This window comes from Haliotis rubra, unplaced genomic scaffold (genome assembly GCF_003918875.1).
Source record: "Haliotis rubra isolate DU_JTF1 unplaced genomic scaffold, ASM391887v1 Scf84, whole genome shotgun sequence".
NCBI lineage: Eukaryota > Metazoa > Mollusca > Gastropoda > Lepetellida > Haliotidae > Haliotis > Haliotis rubra.
This window is the reverse complement of record NW_025767568.1, coordinates 174,400-190,185: the sequence shown is the minus strand read 5'-3', so window position 1 is coordinate 190,185 and position 15,786 is coordinate 174,400. Positions and strand designations below refer to the sequence as shown.

The window sequence follows — 15,786 nt, the reverse complement described above, 5'->3', positions numbered from 1 at the left end:
ACAGCGTTTAAGTTTAATATCTCACAAACTCGAGGATCTGAACGACGATGAACTTAATCAGGTTCGGTACAACCCCCGAACGGGTACTTGAACCCGTTCGGGAACTAACACCCCGATCGGGATAATAAACCCGTCCAAAAAACGCATAAAAACCGCAAATTTACACTCGCCCAGCCTCAGTACACAACGGCACAATCTGGTGAGTTGTTATATTTGTCAATGAAACCGCCAACGTGGCGACGGTGGCACACGTGTGACCAAACGATGCCGCATTTGGGGCGCTAACCCCCCTAACCATAGGCCCCCTGTCAGAACTAATACACATGACAGGCGCAAAAAGAGTCAAATAAACAACATGATGTAATGTTATGAAAAATGCAAACATCACTCACCACGCTACATGTCTGGTCCGGAAGTGAACACCAAGCGCCCTCTGGTTGCCTGTGAAGGGCGATAAGCCAAACAGGACCGGCGGACACATCACTGGAGAGTTAACCAATGCAAGTGGGTAAAAAGACGTATAGGTGAAACAAGAACTTGGTGGTGGTTGAGGGTGGCGTGCTGTTCGGGGTGGGTGGAAAGGACTATTTACATAAATATGGGTGGGAGGTGGGGTTTGGGGGTTGTCATCACAAGCGACCATCTGCCCCCTCCCCCAAGGCATGTGTGTAAGGGACTATGTACAGAAATAGAGGGGGGGGGGGGGGGTATGAACAGACACCGAACCCCCCGGCCATGGGTGGAAGGGACTATGGACAAAAATGGAGTGGGAGATGTGGGGGTATACACACAGTTCGAAAACCCCCGACCTCCCCAGACATGGGTGCAAGGGACGATGTACATAAACAGATACGGATGGGTGTGGGGTGTGGTTGGACACAAAAAAAGGAAATGATACAGCATCCCTACCCCAAAAATATGAATTCACATTGTCACATTCTTCACATTGCAGGTAAAAAAAATGACACCAACGAAGAGATGTAGTTGTTCCAAACACGATGATTTTGTGAGTGATGACAATTACCACATTTACCAGATTAAATCCAGAAAATACCGCAAAGTTGTAACAGAAACGCTGTCAGACAATGGATGGTTGAAGCCAAAATCAACATACTTATGTACGGCCTGTGCAGAATATACGGAACGCGAATTAATTGGCAAAAGACCTACCGACCAGCATCATGTGGATGCATTAGCAATTGTGTTGCAAGGTCTTGCAGACAACATATACAGTGACAATGTCATCACAAAAATCATAACTGCAGTAGGATCATCACTCAGCCAGGATTTGAGTGAACATACAAAGGCCATTTCTGGACTATATAGACAGACAGAGACGTATGAGGCTGATCTTGCCACCAACATATTGTCCAAATTGTCAGACAAACTCATTACACTGTTTTCTGCACTACTTGGTAATGACGTACACCATCTATCCAAGAAAAACAAACTTCTGTTTGTGCGCAGTATAGAAAATCTATGCAGTATCAGTACATCAAGTATGATCACACCTGTGGCCTTCCTACTGAACATTCTGTGCTATTTCGCCAGTGGGAGTAAGACAATAAGTAACCTCATACATGCAATGACACCTGGTGGGTCATATAGCAGCATCAGAAACTGACTGGAAGTTGGTACCCTCATCCCCAACGAGTGCCCTCAAAATACAGATATAGTGGTTGTCTTTGATAACAACCAAGTAATACAGAGGAACTGGCGAATCACGATCAATTGTAAGACAAAGCAGAGTGTAATAACCAATGTGATGTACATTTCAAATCCTGCCACTAACATACAAACCAATCCCGATTTGTCACCCTACCTATGGCTGTCATACTCATCATGGCCGTCATACCATGCATTGTTGAAAGATTACATGGAAGCAGACAACATGATCAATCATCTGTTCGATGAATTTGTTGAGTCACGACTACACACCTTAGTTAAACAACAGATACAGACAGCGGAAGGCACCTATATGAATAACTTAGATTCTGACACCCAATTTGTGCTACCGCAATCAACTAAAACATCTGCTGATCCATACAGTTTTCTACCTCATAATCACCCTCAACCACCACCTCAAATGTCCCTTGGAGATCCTATCATGTGCAATCCAAACAGCTATGATAGTTTACGAACAATCCTCACCACCCTTCAGGAAACGACAGCACTGGGGACAGTACGTCAATGGATAGGCCTCGTGTGTGATGGATCACCTTACAGTCTGTTGTCCAAGATGTTAAGTAACTGGTTCATCTGTCCACGATGCCAGTCCGAAATACACACTGGGTAAGCTGCGTTTGCTAAACACTTGCAACAGATGCACAACAGTTATCTAACAGATGCAGACATGAAACAACATCTCATGTTCAAACATTTCCTCCTGATACCTGGCCCGGGACATATTGAACTGAATTTAACGAAAGCTATCTTCAAACTACTATGGATACCATGCATCAAGCACATTGCCCTTCTGTGCGGGTTCAGAACACTACATGCCCTTTCATACGCCCAATCAGCAGCAAATCACCATAAATCATGGATGTTCATCATCATATACATGTATGGAACACTTGATGAGCTCCTTCTGCCATATGTACGTGCATGTTTGAGCAGCCATAGCCCATTAAGTGCTCAACATCTCAGGAGATGGATGTTTGAAGTGAAGAACCCAAAACACCTGTTTGTATGGAATGTTGTCCGAACCTTCATCTTCCCGATCTTTACATACCGCTCCTCTGTTAGACGCAACTCTGCTAGGTACATGTTGGACTCGCGGTCTGTGGCATCCACTATATTTTATGGCTTAAACTGCACAACATACCAGGACATAATTTTGAAGGATGACATCCTCCGACACTCAGCTCATCAGGATATTCATGATTTCACACATGCAACCGAAGTCATCAGTGCGTCGGGACATGTCAGTAGAGGGGAGGGTGCGTCAGGACTTGTCAGTAGAGGGGAGGTTGCGTCAGGACATGTCAGTAGAGGGGAGGGTGCGGATTTCATGTTCGAAGCCAGGAACCGTCGGGTCAAAATGTGGATGCCACCAGGTGTCCCAACAGAACATTCGTGGAGGAGGAGTTGCAGGATAAGCTTGAAAAGGTATAATGACATTAGTATCTGCACGTATGCACAATAAGAAAACAACAACTTTAAATATACTGAAATGTTTATTAATATACAGCACATTTGTCCACAACTGACTCTCTTCACATTCTCTCACAGTGACATACTTGATGATTTAATGTATGATTCATGATAATACAAATGAAGGATGGCATGATGTATTAACATTGATACTTGATGGGAATGTCATGATTATGTGAAGGACAAAAGGATGATAGAGGCTGTAAATGACGTTTTGATGATCTGTGAACACCCATACATGAACAATGTGCCCAATAGGAACATGCATTCACACCACTTGCATACTCACACCCCACCCATTCAATCAATCGCACATCATTCGCACTCCCATACTGAACACCACATAATGGACAAAAAGTTTCATCGCTTTTAGATTTCTTTGTCTTTGTTTCCTGGGTTATTGTAGCACTTTTTCGTTTATTATCAGTGTCAATGTCAGTTAGCGTTCCTTTAGAATCGCAATGTAGGATGTGGCTTGGCTCAGGGATTACTAACCTCCTGACGGACTGCATCCGTGTGTGATATCTGAAGGTATAACAAATCCAACTGTAACATCACTACATCATACATAATACATATATGTCCATAATGATAACGACCAGTCAAACAAGTGTGATGCTAAACCATTGATATCCAATGTGATCGGTATGCATTTACAATCAGTGTCTCAGTAAATTCAACTCCCATCATACTACCGATCATTATGACTGATGTAGATTGGCATAGCAGACGATTATTTATGACAGCGAATCCCATAGAGTTATGTCCCTTCCAGCACTTTTTACGGTTATCCTCTATGAATGTGTTTATTGAAAACCAAATCGTTATACATCGACAACACCGCGTGCGACAGTTGTCGATTTACGCAGTTATGCTTTGAATCCATTTCTTTTACATGTGCCAATATTCCAATGTATGGAGCATGAGTTGTAGTGCATTATTGGTGATGGCAATTTGATTTTCATGTATCATTGGGGTGCTGAATGTAGTGCGTATTTGACGATGGTTATCATAATGTGACAAATAGTTTTTGTTACATTTTATATTTTCCTGCTTAACATAATGACAGATGTAGTTATACCGAGTGCATTTATGAATCCTCAGTTGGGGAGGATCTGTGTGTTAATCATTTTTGGTTACTTACCTCACCAGCCATCAGTTTGTTGTGCAACCCACGGGTGACAGGACTATGGATAGGTGTACTTACATGTGTATTATGTAGCAATTCATTCACAATCACAATTTCATGCCATTCATTTATCATGCATATGTTACACATATCAATATTCATGTAAAACCCACCTGATCATCTAGGTGTGAAATAAAGGATTGGGCCTCCCCACCCATCTCAGGCTCAATTGTGAGCGTTATCCGGGCCCCGGTGATGATATGTAACTCTTTAGCCTGCAACACATTCATCATATGCATGTGACTGATTACTTGGTGGCCTGGGACGTATGACTAATCATGTTACATGTATTGCAGATGCTCGAGACCGTTCTGGGGACCGACCACGACGCCTACCAGTCTTCCACTGTTAATGAAGATTCATTACAGTGTGAAATTCTGGGATGGCGTCGTTGGCTTAGACGTGTTGGACACTTCCAGCGACCAATGGAGATCCAACCTCACAGCGGGCTCCATCCTGGGGACTTGTTGGATCTCCATTTGGTAACATGTCGACACCAGTGTTATGAGAACAGGCGGTTGTACATGTAAGTGTGTTGCATACAGTACCGTTATTTGTGGTGGATGATATATATGATTGTTCACAGTGGTGTACTGTACATTATATTTATTGCAGTGAACAGAGACATAGTGGTGGGACCATTTTGGCACTGCCCAGGGTAATTATCACCGCAGCTGAGAGGGAGGAATCGGAAAAGCCCAGTAACATGAGCAGGGCGCAGTTGGCGGCGGCAATTGATGGCATTGTGACATCAATGGAAGTGAATGGAGGCATCATTTGTAGACATGTTTTACTGGATGCTGTTTATGTACGCAGCATGGTGTCTTTACATTCATTAATGGTTTATAGAGCTGTGGTTTTCCACATTTCAATTGTTCTGTTCAAGCGTTATCCACACAACGGACGGATATTATTGTTCCGTACACGCCAGCAATCGTTATGTGTCATGTTTTATAGCCTATTGGGCAGGTGATACAATTTTTGGGTCCATTTGTTCATGTGCATCATCTGAGACCGATATTGATGTCGATGATGCATGTTTCACACTTCTTCATGATGTATATGCACATTGTTTCGTTATTCAGACACAATTTCTGACGTATTTAATATGACTGTGCCTTCTTCCATCCATCCTATGTCTGTTTTCATTGTGATTTACGATGTTTCCTTGCATCTTAACTTTAAGTGTGTTGTTGTGTCATAGGCATCATCGCACAGTATGTCATTACGTGTTATTTCGAGTGTTCATCTTCCATCATGTGAACCATGAATTTTTGTGTATTGCATGCAGCCTAATGCAGAGGTGACAGAGGCCCACAAATCTCTGAAATCCAAGACGAAGCCAGAGATGGAAGCGTTTTTGGCCCAACTCAAAGCTATGGTGGATAACGATGACAGTGGTGAGTAACTATTTCATGTTTCAATAATTACATACCTTTTCCAGGAGGGTCTTCCTTCGCTTGTAAAAGCTTTTGGCACGGCTGTCCGGATCCGTGATATAGTCCACCCGAACGGGTCCCGTGTGGTGATTGGTGCCTCTTCTTGGGACCCGTTCTTCTCCAGCCTTTCTCCACGTTGCTTTGTTTTTTTGCTCCTATGGTTAAATTTTCCATGACTTATTCCATCATTATCATTACTATTGTTAATTTTGTCAGCCTTTCATCATTGCCGGGGTATTTCGGGTTTTTTTATCTCTGATGCTTACGTTATACATGTTGTGTTCAGCGTCCCAGTATATATGTTGTATTAATTATTTCATTACTTGGCATCACCCTTTCCATTTCACTACATGCAACATGATCATCTCAATCTGTACACGTTGCACACATGTCACGTACGATTACGCCTCCTTTGACCTTTCATTGACGTAGCTCACAAACACGATTTGTGTCTTCACTGAGCTTCCATCATTTCCAGCAGACGAACCGGTGGTGGAGTTGTTTCCCCCTCCCACGGACAACTAGAGGGCGCTTGCGACTTCCTTGGCGCCAACATTGAAAACGTGGTGAGTGAACAGTCTATTTTTGCTAACATTGTGTCATGACATGATGTCATTTACTTATTTTGAGGGCATTTTGTGTATTCGTTGTGAACGGGGTCCTCTGCTTTGTGGGGGTGGCGCCCCAAATGCGGCGTCATTTGGACCCACGTGTGTTACTGTGCAGTGGTGGGGGGCTTCGTCGATTATTGTGAACACTCACCATTGTGCGCCGTTGTGTACTGAGGCTGGGCGAGTGTAATTTGCGGTTTTTATGCGTTTTTTGAACGGGTTTATTATCCCGATCGGGGTGTTAGTTCCCGAACGAGTTCAAGTACCCGTTCGGGGTTGGACCGAACCTGTTAATTACTCTCTGTGTCGTTTTGTATGCGAGGTGCGCAAAAGCGATGGATCTGAATATAATCCGAAAAGTCTCCGACAGTTAGTGCTGTTATTGAACATGCATATGACGAAGTGTGGTCGGGATTTGAAATTCCTGTCGGATAACGTTTTTCTCGAACTGCGAAATATATTGGACAGTGTAATGAAAGAAGGATCGAAACGCATTGGAATTCGTACCAAAAAGGCCAAGGTTATTTCCTATGAACAAGAGAAAACTATGTGGGATATGGGCATCTTGGGAGTTTCATCACTACAGGTTCCACAAGAAAAAAAATGGTGATTTCCAAAAATTTCCAATTTGGAAAGATGATATTTCCAAAAATTTCCAAAATTGGAAAGATGATATTTCCAAGGCTTGGAAATCTTTGGAAATTTAGGAAGGATTTTACCACTACTTCTTTCAGTTTCTCCTTTTCCCAAGGATCCCCGTGAGTGTATAGACTGTGTATTCGTCCTCCTAGGAGTGTATTCGTCCTCCTATGCGATCAACTATAACCAGGGAGACTATAAGACGTTGTAGATTATTCCTGGTATAACTTCTCTCGTCCTGCATCCTGGTTGTTCTAGGTGTCAAAATTGGCATTAACTGTCATATTTGCCCTGATATGGCTAGCATTTTCCAAAATACAGTTTTAAGTGTATGGTTTACTTATTATCCACAAAAGCGCAAATAGTTTTGACCTGTCACGGTTTGCATAAACACAAATTACATAGACCTACGTTACATCATTGATTAAATAAAAGTTTACCGACCCACTGACTGACTGGCCATTGTTTATTACATGTCATAAAAGTGAACCCTTGCCAGGGAATAATAGGCTTATTGTAGTAGAATACATTCTTTAATGGTACCCTCTAATTAACACCTGACACAAGGGATGGACCGTTTAGGTGGTTTATCATTATGAAATCAACAGTCAACAGACCATGAAATGTTGTTTTAAGACTGTGAGCGAATAGAGAGCAACCCGTTTGGGTTTGTGGTCAGAGACGGTGTTATGCAGTTGGTGTATTCCACGAAATATCATGAACTTAATAATAGATAATTGGTTATATTGTCCACACACAGGCGGACTGGGGCAAAAGAACCCAAATGAATCCCTTCTTAAAACTTCATAGTGTAACTAATTAATTTGGTCATATACAATAAAAGGTGACTAAATGTTTAATTTTAGATAACGTTAAATAATTTCTAGAGAAACCACTACACAAGTTCATATCACAGATGATTCCAGAGACAAATAGTTTATGAGATTCTAGTTTATGAAAATCATTAAATTCCAACCAAGCCAATCTGTTCTCTAATGCTCGGGAATTATTACCACTTACATACCATAGTTTGAGATGTCGACTCAGGAAGCCGACCTTCGATTCTTATAAGGCTCAGGACATTGACAAGGTACGCTTTAAAGTTTGGGTGTTATTTTAGCACATGGCTAATCTCATGTGACGATGTTATTACAAGCTGGTGGTTGATGGAAGTGAACAAATCGCGCACACTGAAGCCGACCGTGTAAAAACATGATCAAAACAATCATATGGTAAACACATTTAACAAGGCACTGATCCAGAGCAATTTCCGCACTGGTTGTTGCTTTTGTTATTGCTTTTCTCCCTGAGTACCCGGATGATATCCCAGTACTTTCGATTGGTTCGTGACCTTTGCTGCTAACCCGCATGCGCAATTGATCGTTATAGGTGTAGATTGATCAACAAAAATAAAATCTTTTTACTCGATAATATTTCCATCATTTTGAAAATGAAATGAAAACACTTTGAAGTTTAATCATCTGCCAGTGGTAAAAATGTCAGGACTGAAAAAAACGAAGTCAATGTATGTCTATATATTTTGTCTTATAATCCTAATTATTATATTGCCATATTTGGCATGCATTTTGAAACTTAATAAAAGCATACGATTATACTTATAGCGTATTTATAACATGACTGTAACATCTAGACATTTTATAGAATGCCAACAAGAATCATATTTCACACACACCCTAGGTATGACCTAGTGTATGTTGTCTGTCTCATTACGGCGAAAACAAATGATTCTGTTGAATGCTACCACAAATGAATAAAAACAAAATGCAAATATTAGAAATAACACACCGACTAAAGTCTGCAACAATGTCAGGTTATTACCTTGTTCGAGGAATGTATCCATCAATATCCACATAGGTTAAGTCCCGATTTTGACAGCCTCAAATTTGGATATAGGAGCCAATAGAGCTTTGGTCTGGATGTGTATGCTGTTTGTCCCCTCTTCTGACAACAGTCCCATCTGCTGTTGTAGTGACTGAGGCTGTTTTCAGGCACTGATATCTCCATATAATGGTACCATTCCTGCTGGCAGTTCGTCTCCAGTATTAGTTTGTATTAGTGTTGAAGAATTTTACTTGTTCTGTACTTCTCTCAGGTGATTGCATTAACATAACTACCCTTAATTGGTGCAGCTAGTTATCCCAGGTTTGAGAGCGAAACTTCGCGAATCAGTGACCAAGACGCTGTCAAAAATGGGACACTACCTTCACATAAAGGAACAATATGCCATTGATCTGCAGCTGACAAAGAATCCCGTTCCATGCCAAGTGTCTTTTAACAGTCTAATACCCGAAAAGGGATACATCGATTCAGTTTTCACATTGGTGTATAATCTCATTGGTCAACGAATTGCATGATGTCCGCCATTCTTTAAAAGGTAATCTAATTAGCCAATAATGAGCATTAAATCCACTTGTGTTTTTCTTGGCTTGGTCATCTCCTCCCCACACTCCCCACCCACCTCGCACCATTGTCTTGCTAATTAACATGGTCTGGTGATCCTCTTACGCCTTAAATAAACAACTTGCCCGACTGGCAAAAGAGGAACACCCCCATCAACTTACTGGCGGTTAATACATTGAAGGAAAGATGTTGTTTTTACACAGGTACAGGGTACAGGACAGGGTGTAATCAGTATAGATTAGTAAATCTACATACATAAACATTACCTTTTGACAAATCCACTGTGCAAGAAAAAAGTAATTAATCAATCAGCGTGTTATCGGTTAATCCATTGATCAATGTTTGTTTTGTATCTCAGCTGATAATTCGTCTTGCTGCAGTTCCATGAGCATATTACATAACATGTAATACATTTGTCACATCAGACCATCAATTCATAATGCTGAATACATGTATTTACACCAGACACAAGAAATGCGAAATGGGAACCTTTGGCGGGTAACCTGAGTGGTATTACCATCATACCTGTTATAAATGCATTAATTGACCATCAAGTGAATGATGACAAATAACATGTGTAGGTTTATACCACCAAACACTCAGCTAGTTACAGCAAAGGGGATAATAATCGCTGAATTGCATGCAATGTTAATTGCCTGAAAAAAGTTATGGGCCGACACTGTTTGGAGGATACTGAACGAATTACATTGTTGCATAAGAAATACATATAAGCATTGGATGTGTACTGAAGTTAAAATTGTATATACCTGAGTACATTTTCATTTGTCATAAATATAATATGTAATAGACATCATATGTTTACATGGCATGATTAAATATCGAGGTAAAAAAACACAGAAATAAGATCAAATTGAAAAATTGGATCAGTCACTATGCCATCTATGCATTAAAAAATCCGAAAAGCATATACACTGCTGGTATACTTCATTGCAATCAGACAGGAACTACTGGGGGTATTCTCAAATACATGTAACAGCATCTGATGAGCATCCACCCTTCCTAATGTCCCGCTGTTTGGGTTGAAGAAATTTTGTCAAGGTGGCCAGAAGCCCAGTCCCTGTGTCCGTCACGGTCGAGGGAGCAGATACCGACAAGCTTGCAGTTTGGTTTGGTAATTAGACTGTTGGCGAGAAACATTAATCGCTCTGGATCAGTTCCCCTCTAATTACATTGGGATATATACATGTAATGAGAAGAAGCATGAAAGTGTACATTCGATTTCGAAATGGCTAATGCTCAACTTGAACATAAGTTTATTCCTACACCTCGTTGGTGCAATATGCCGAAGGCCAAAGACAACCCACGACGAAGAAATACGGATACCTTGAACGACATCTTCAAGAACTGAGACACCAGTTTCAAAATAAAATGGAATGTTAACTGTTAGACAGTTTGCTGATTCAGCGTCTCTTCTTTCACATCTTTAATATATTTATAATGTACTTATAAATGTGTATGTATATTTATAATTATGTAATATTTTGAAACATTTCATAATATGATGTTATATAACTATTTATAAAAAAAGCCTGTAAAATGTAGCATGTTGTAACATGATTAAATAAAATCTGTCCATATAGTCTCCGTTACCACTGTGGCTTCGCCTTCTATGTTTTTATGTGTTTTATATTTCAATGTTTATATGCTGAGACTGAAATGAAACACTATCTTTATACATATATTTGGCTCGTTTTCTCATTAGGTGTGCTCTCATTCGCATAATCCGAATATCCTCTTCTATCAACACGTAGGCCTATCATTGTCTCTATCATCCAATGTTAATTTGCTAACGGACGGGACATCAACATTTCTCTTAACTCATCTGTTTGGACCAAAGGTCGATAGAGGGAGTTTCCATGTATATTCTCACGCCGTTATCAAGATAACAGTTACCAGGTGAACAGAAGTATATATGCATAGTGACTAGCAGCAAATTAACACCAGGTGATTCAGCAAGTAGCACATCGTTGGGGGCATGAGGAGAGTAAGATCAACAAGTCTAAATCCACTCTTTGTCCAAGTGATGGAATCAATCAACATTCAATCAGCTTGTTTATCCTGAACGTTGTACATCGAAATGCCGCTCTATGCAATAAACAGGGAGTTGTTATCACATAAGTGGTATGTTTCGTTGTGTATCCCCATACTGTTTACTGCAGTATAAGTGAAATCTGCTTCACTTTTATGAATGACCAATCTTTTGAAGTTGATTTAAGTTCTACTTAAGTAAACTGCTACCTAACAGATTAATCTCAGATTAAAACATCTCATTCCAAAGTCGTGTTTTCTATTTCAGGTACTAAGATATACTGAATTTTTACATATTAGATATAAATCTATCGGTACCAGTTTGACGTGTCTGGTCATGAGTTAACTAACATAGTGATTATATATTTTTGACCATTACACGTGTCATTCACACGTCCACGATGCCATTCTAATGTTCTCTGATCCATTTCATCATACAGCATTTATGTCATTCAATGTTTTGAAGCTCATATGAAAACATGAAAAATGTTACTGTTCCAGTTCCTTTTGAAGAGTGAAATTATTTTTGTTCCTCAAGTGTTCCATCCAATATAGTCATTATGGTTACAATCGGCCTGATTTTAATTAATACCTATCAAGTTATAGATGTTATACACGCTGCGTGCATGCACACACACACACACACACACACACAAAACATCCGTAATTTGTGAATTCTGTTCGACGATAAAGAAATATCTAATTTGATAAGAATCTCTCTATAAATTATCAAAATGTGGAACAAACTTCCGTATACTACCATTTCAGAAACATTGCGATATTGACCATGGAATAATGTTAACAATATGCAACCAACCCAATGTAGTACAATACAATTTTCACCGCCTGTGCATACCACACTGTTGACGAATCTCTCAGGTGTGTTAGAGCGATAATCACATCGCGACATGATTAACAAACCTACAGCTCAGCAGATTTTAATAACTTACCTTTTAATAAGAAAAACAAGATTTATGGATGTCTACTTCTTTATTGTGAATAACACGAAAGTTTCGAGCATATGTTTGCTCCTTCATCAGGTGAAAATCAGGTCACAGTAATGCATTCCACTTCTTAATGCCCATCAAAGATTTAACTTACTTCCAGAGACTTCTTTAAGAGGCATAAGGCCAAGGCAGTAGGCCTTGTTAATTGGTGACTCTTAACTGCCTTGACTCACTCATCAATCAACAAGGGATTAGGTCCTGGGGCAAGCAAAGAACAATAATTTACCATCACCCACCAGTTATCTCCCCTTGTGGACATTTCCAAAATTGTACATTTTTGGAAATCTCATATTTCCAAAATTGGAAACATTGTTCTTGAATATGTCATGCTTTTTGCATATTTCATGCAATTCGAACAGCAACTGTTTGACTCGTTATTCCTTTTAACACATCCTTGCACTTTGCTATTGCTAGAAGACTCTGAAAATTTACTTAGGTAAATAGGTAAATACAGTTTTAGCACACAGCAAATGCTTATATGTATTTCTTTTGCAACAATGAAGTTCTGTCCGTATTCTCAAAATAGTGTCGGCCCATAGGTTTTCACATGCAATTAAAATTGCATGCAGTACAGCAATTAATACTCCCTTGTTGTAACCCGTGTTAGGTGGTATAAACCTACACATGTCATTTGTCATCATTCACTTGATGGTCAGTTAATGAATTTATAACAGGTATAATTAGTGGTAACACCACTTAGATAACCCGACAAAGGTTCCCATTTTGCATTTCTTGTGTCTGGAGTAAATACTCAACAGTATAAACATCGATCAAAGGATTAACCCATACTTTTATCTTACACAGCGGATTTGTCAAAAGGTAGTGTTTATGTATGTACATTTACTAATCAATACTAAATACACTCTGTCGTGTGTCTGTGTCTCGTAAAACAACTTCCTTCTTTCAAAGGATTAACCGCCAAGACATTGATTCTCATTATTGGCTAACTAAATTACTTTTTTGTAAAGAATGGCGGAGATTATGCAATTAGTTCCCAGGTATGCTATCTTGGGTGACCAATGCGACTATATACCAATGTGAAATACCTGAAACGATATATCACTTTTCGTGAACATGTATTAGACTGTTAAAAGACACATCATTTGGAACAGCTGCAGGTGAATGGCATACGGCTCGCTTTTGTGGATATTGATGGATACATTCCTCGAACAAAGTAATAGCCTGACATCATTATAACTACCTGTTTTAGTTTTAATAATTGCATTTTGTTTTTATTCATTTGTCGCAGCATTCCACAGAATCCATGATTTCGCCGGTGAAGTAATGAGACAGACAACATACACTAGGGCGTGCGTCGCGAATTATGATTTACAATGTCTAGATATTCAAGTTAGTAAAGGCAGATCGCCTGATAATAAACTAATTAGGATTATAAGACCAAATAGAAAGACGACGTTGACTAGTATCTACATACTGGTGAGTGGACATTAACCATGGGAATGTAGCAAGATATTTATTAGCGCGGTATGTCACTTCGACCCCCACCTCGCTTCGAGGAAGAAATCGTTATGTTATAAGTTGTGTCATGCCAAATCCTGTTGGCCATGATTCCAATACATATTTAACTACGAGTAGAAAATAGTTTTGCTTTTCTAACTTGATGAAAACAAACCATAATCTCATTAATTCTTTAACAGACTTTAGCCCGCCATGTTACGATTATTAAAAATGGCGAAGCACTGTCGCGAACATCCATGAGTCTGAGAATAAATGCTATTTAGGTTTGTTTTCACCGAAGTTAAAAATCAAAACTACTTTCTACTGGTAGTACAATATGTATTTGATTGATGTCCAATAGGATTTATGCGTGACATATCTTATATCATAACAATTTCTCTCGAGGAAGCGAGGTGGGTGTCAATATAACACTACTTACAATATTATTGTCACTTCCACCACGACCTCGCCTCGAGAAAGAAATCTTTATGCTTCAAGTTGTGTCATGGATAAATATGTTTGGTCATCAATCATATATATATTGTACTACAAGTAGTAAGTAGTTTGATTCTTTAACTTCAGAAGCGATCTGGACAAATTTAAGATATCGTTCCAAGCTTCCACAACGCTTGTTTCGCACTCACAAACATAACTCATTTACTAAATGATTTAGCACGAACTGCGCGGGTCCGGTGGAAATTAGTGCATGGTGACACCATCACTTTCGACCCCCAGGACGGCAGCATAGCGATTGACAGCAACGCATAGCGATTCGTTTTGCTTTGAGTAAGTTTCGTTGTTCAGACCATCCTTTAATGTTGGAATAAGGGCAAAAGTAAATATAAAACAACATGAGTGATTCTACCCTCTGTGTATTGTACTTACCATTGAATCAAAGTACCAATCCTTTATTGAATGTTCATTCTACTGTGATCTGAGAAACAGCCTTCTCCCACAATACTACATAAATAATCCATGTGAAACATTGACAAAAAGAGCGAAGTTTTTGAATATAGAGTATAAGATTAAATTAGACATTGTACACGTTAGCATACAGCTTAATATTATATATGGCTGGATTGTATTTTCATCTTTATAATTGTAAAAAGGGTCGGTGGCCCTTGTACGAAATTAACTCTCACTGACTAGATATAAGCTTATGATGATACATATTTAAACTCAACGTGACAAATTCACTTTTCACCCACAACATTGAACACTTAAAATGTGTTCACTGCAATTTCGTCTAGTCAAGTCGATAATCCTTTCGTTAACCCCTTAAACAATCATTACTTAAACAACACCAAACATCAAAGACTACCGCCAGTCGCCTTAACGACCCCATGAAACACTCATGCCGCCCCATGCCACTATTGCAATTAGCCCATGCAGAACAATAATTTACCATCACCCACCAGTTATCTCCCCTTGCGGATATTTCCAAGATTGGAAATTTTTGGAAACATCATCTTTCCAAAATTGGAAAGTCTTGGAAACATCATCTTTCCAAAATTGGAAATGTCTTGGAAACATCATCTTTCCAAGACATTTCCAAGCTTGGAAAGATGGATTTTTTTTCCAGTGTTCTTTTGGATACAATGCTGTACCTCATTGGAATAAATTTTGCACTCAAAAGCGTCGATGAGCACAGGAATCTTACAGTTGACAATTCGAAATTGACAAGGATGACACTGGAGAATTTCTTCTTTATTCTGAGAAGACTAGTAAGTTTTACCAGCGTGGACTTAAGGATTTTGGTGTTCCTCCAAAGTGTGTTCGTGAATACGCCAGTGAGGATCGTAACAAGTGTGTAGTTG

General features: G+C 39.6%; 1 protein-coding gene across 1 annotated transcript in view; it reads left to right on the top strand.

Moving 5' to 3' along the window:
• Positions 1-2,107: 2,107 nt before the first annotated feature.
• Positions 2,108-15,786, top strand: part of LOC124262478 (NXPE family member 3-like) — a 45,660-nt gene continuing 31,981 nt past the window's right edge. The window contains exons 1-4 of the mRNA XM_046696984.1: positions 2,108-2,182; positions 4,642-4,827; positions 5,637-5,745; positions 6,247-6,350. Of these exons, the coding sequence (XP_046552940.1) occupies positions 2,108-2,182; positions 4,642-4,827; positions 5,637-5,745; positions 6,247-6,350 (474 nt within the window). The remainder of the gene's footprint in view (positions 2,183-4,641; positions 4,828-5,636; positions 5,746-6,246; positions 6,351-15,786) is intronic.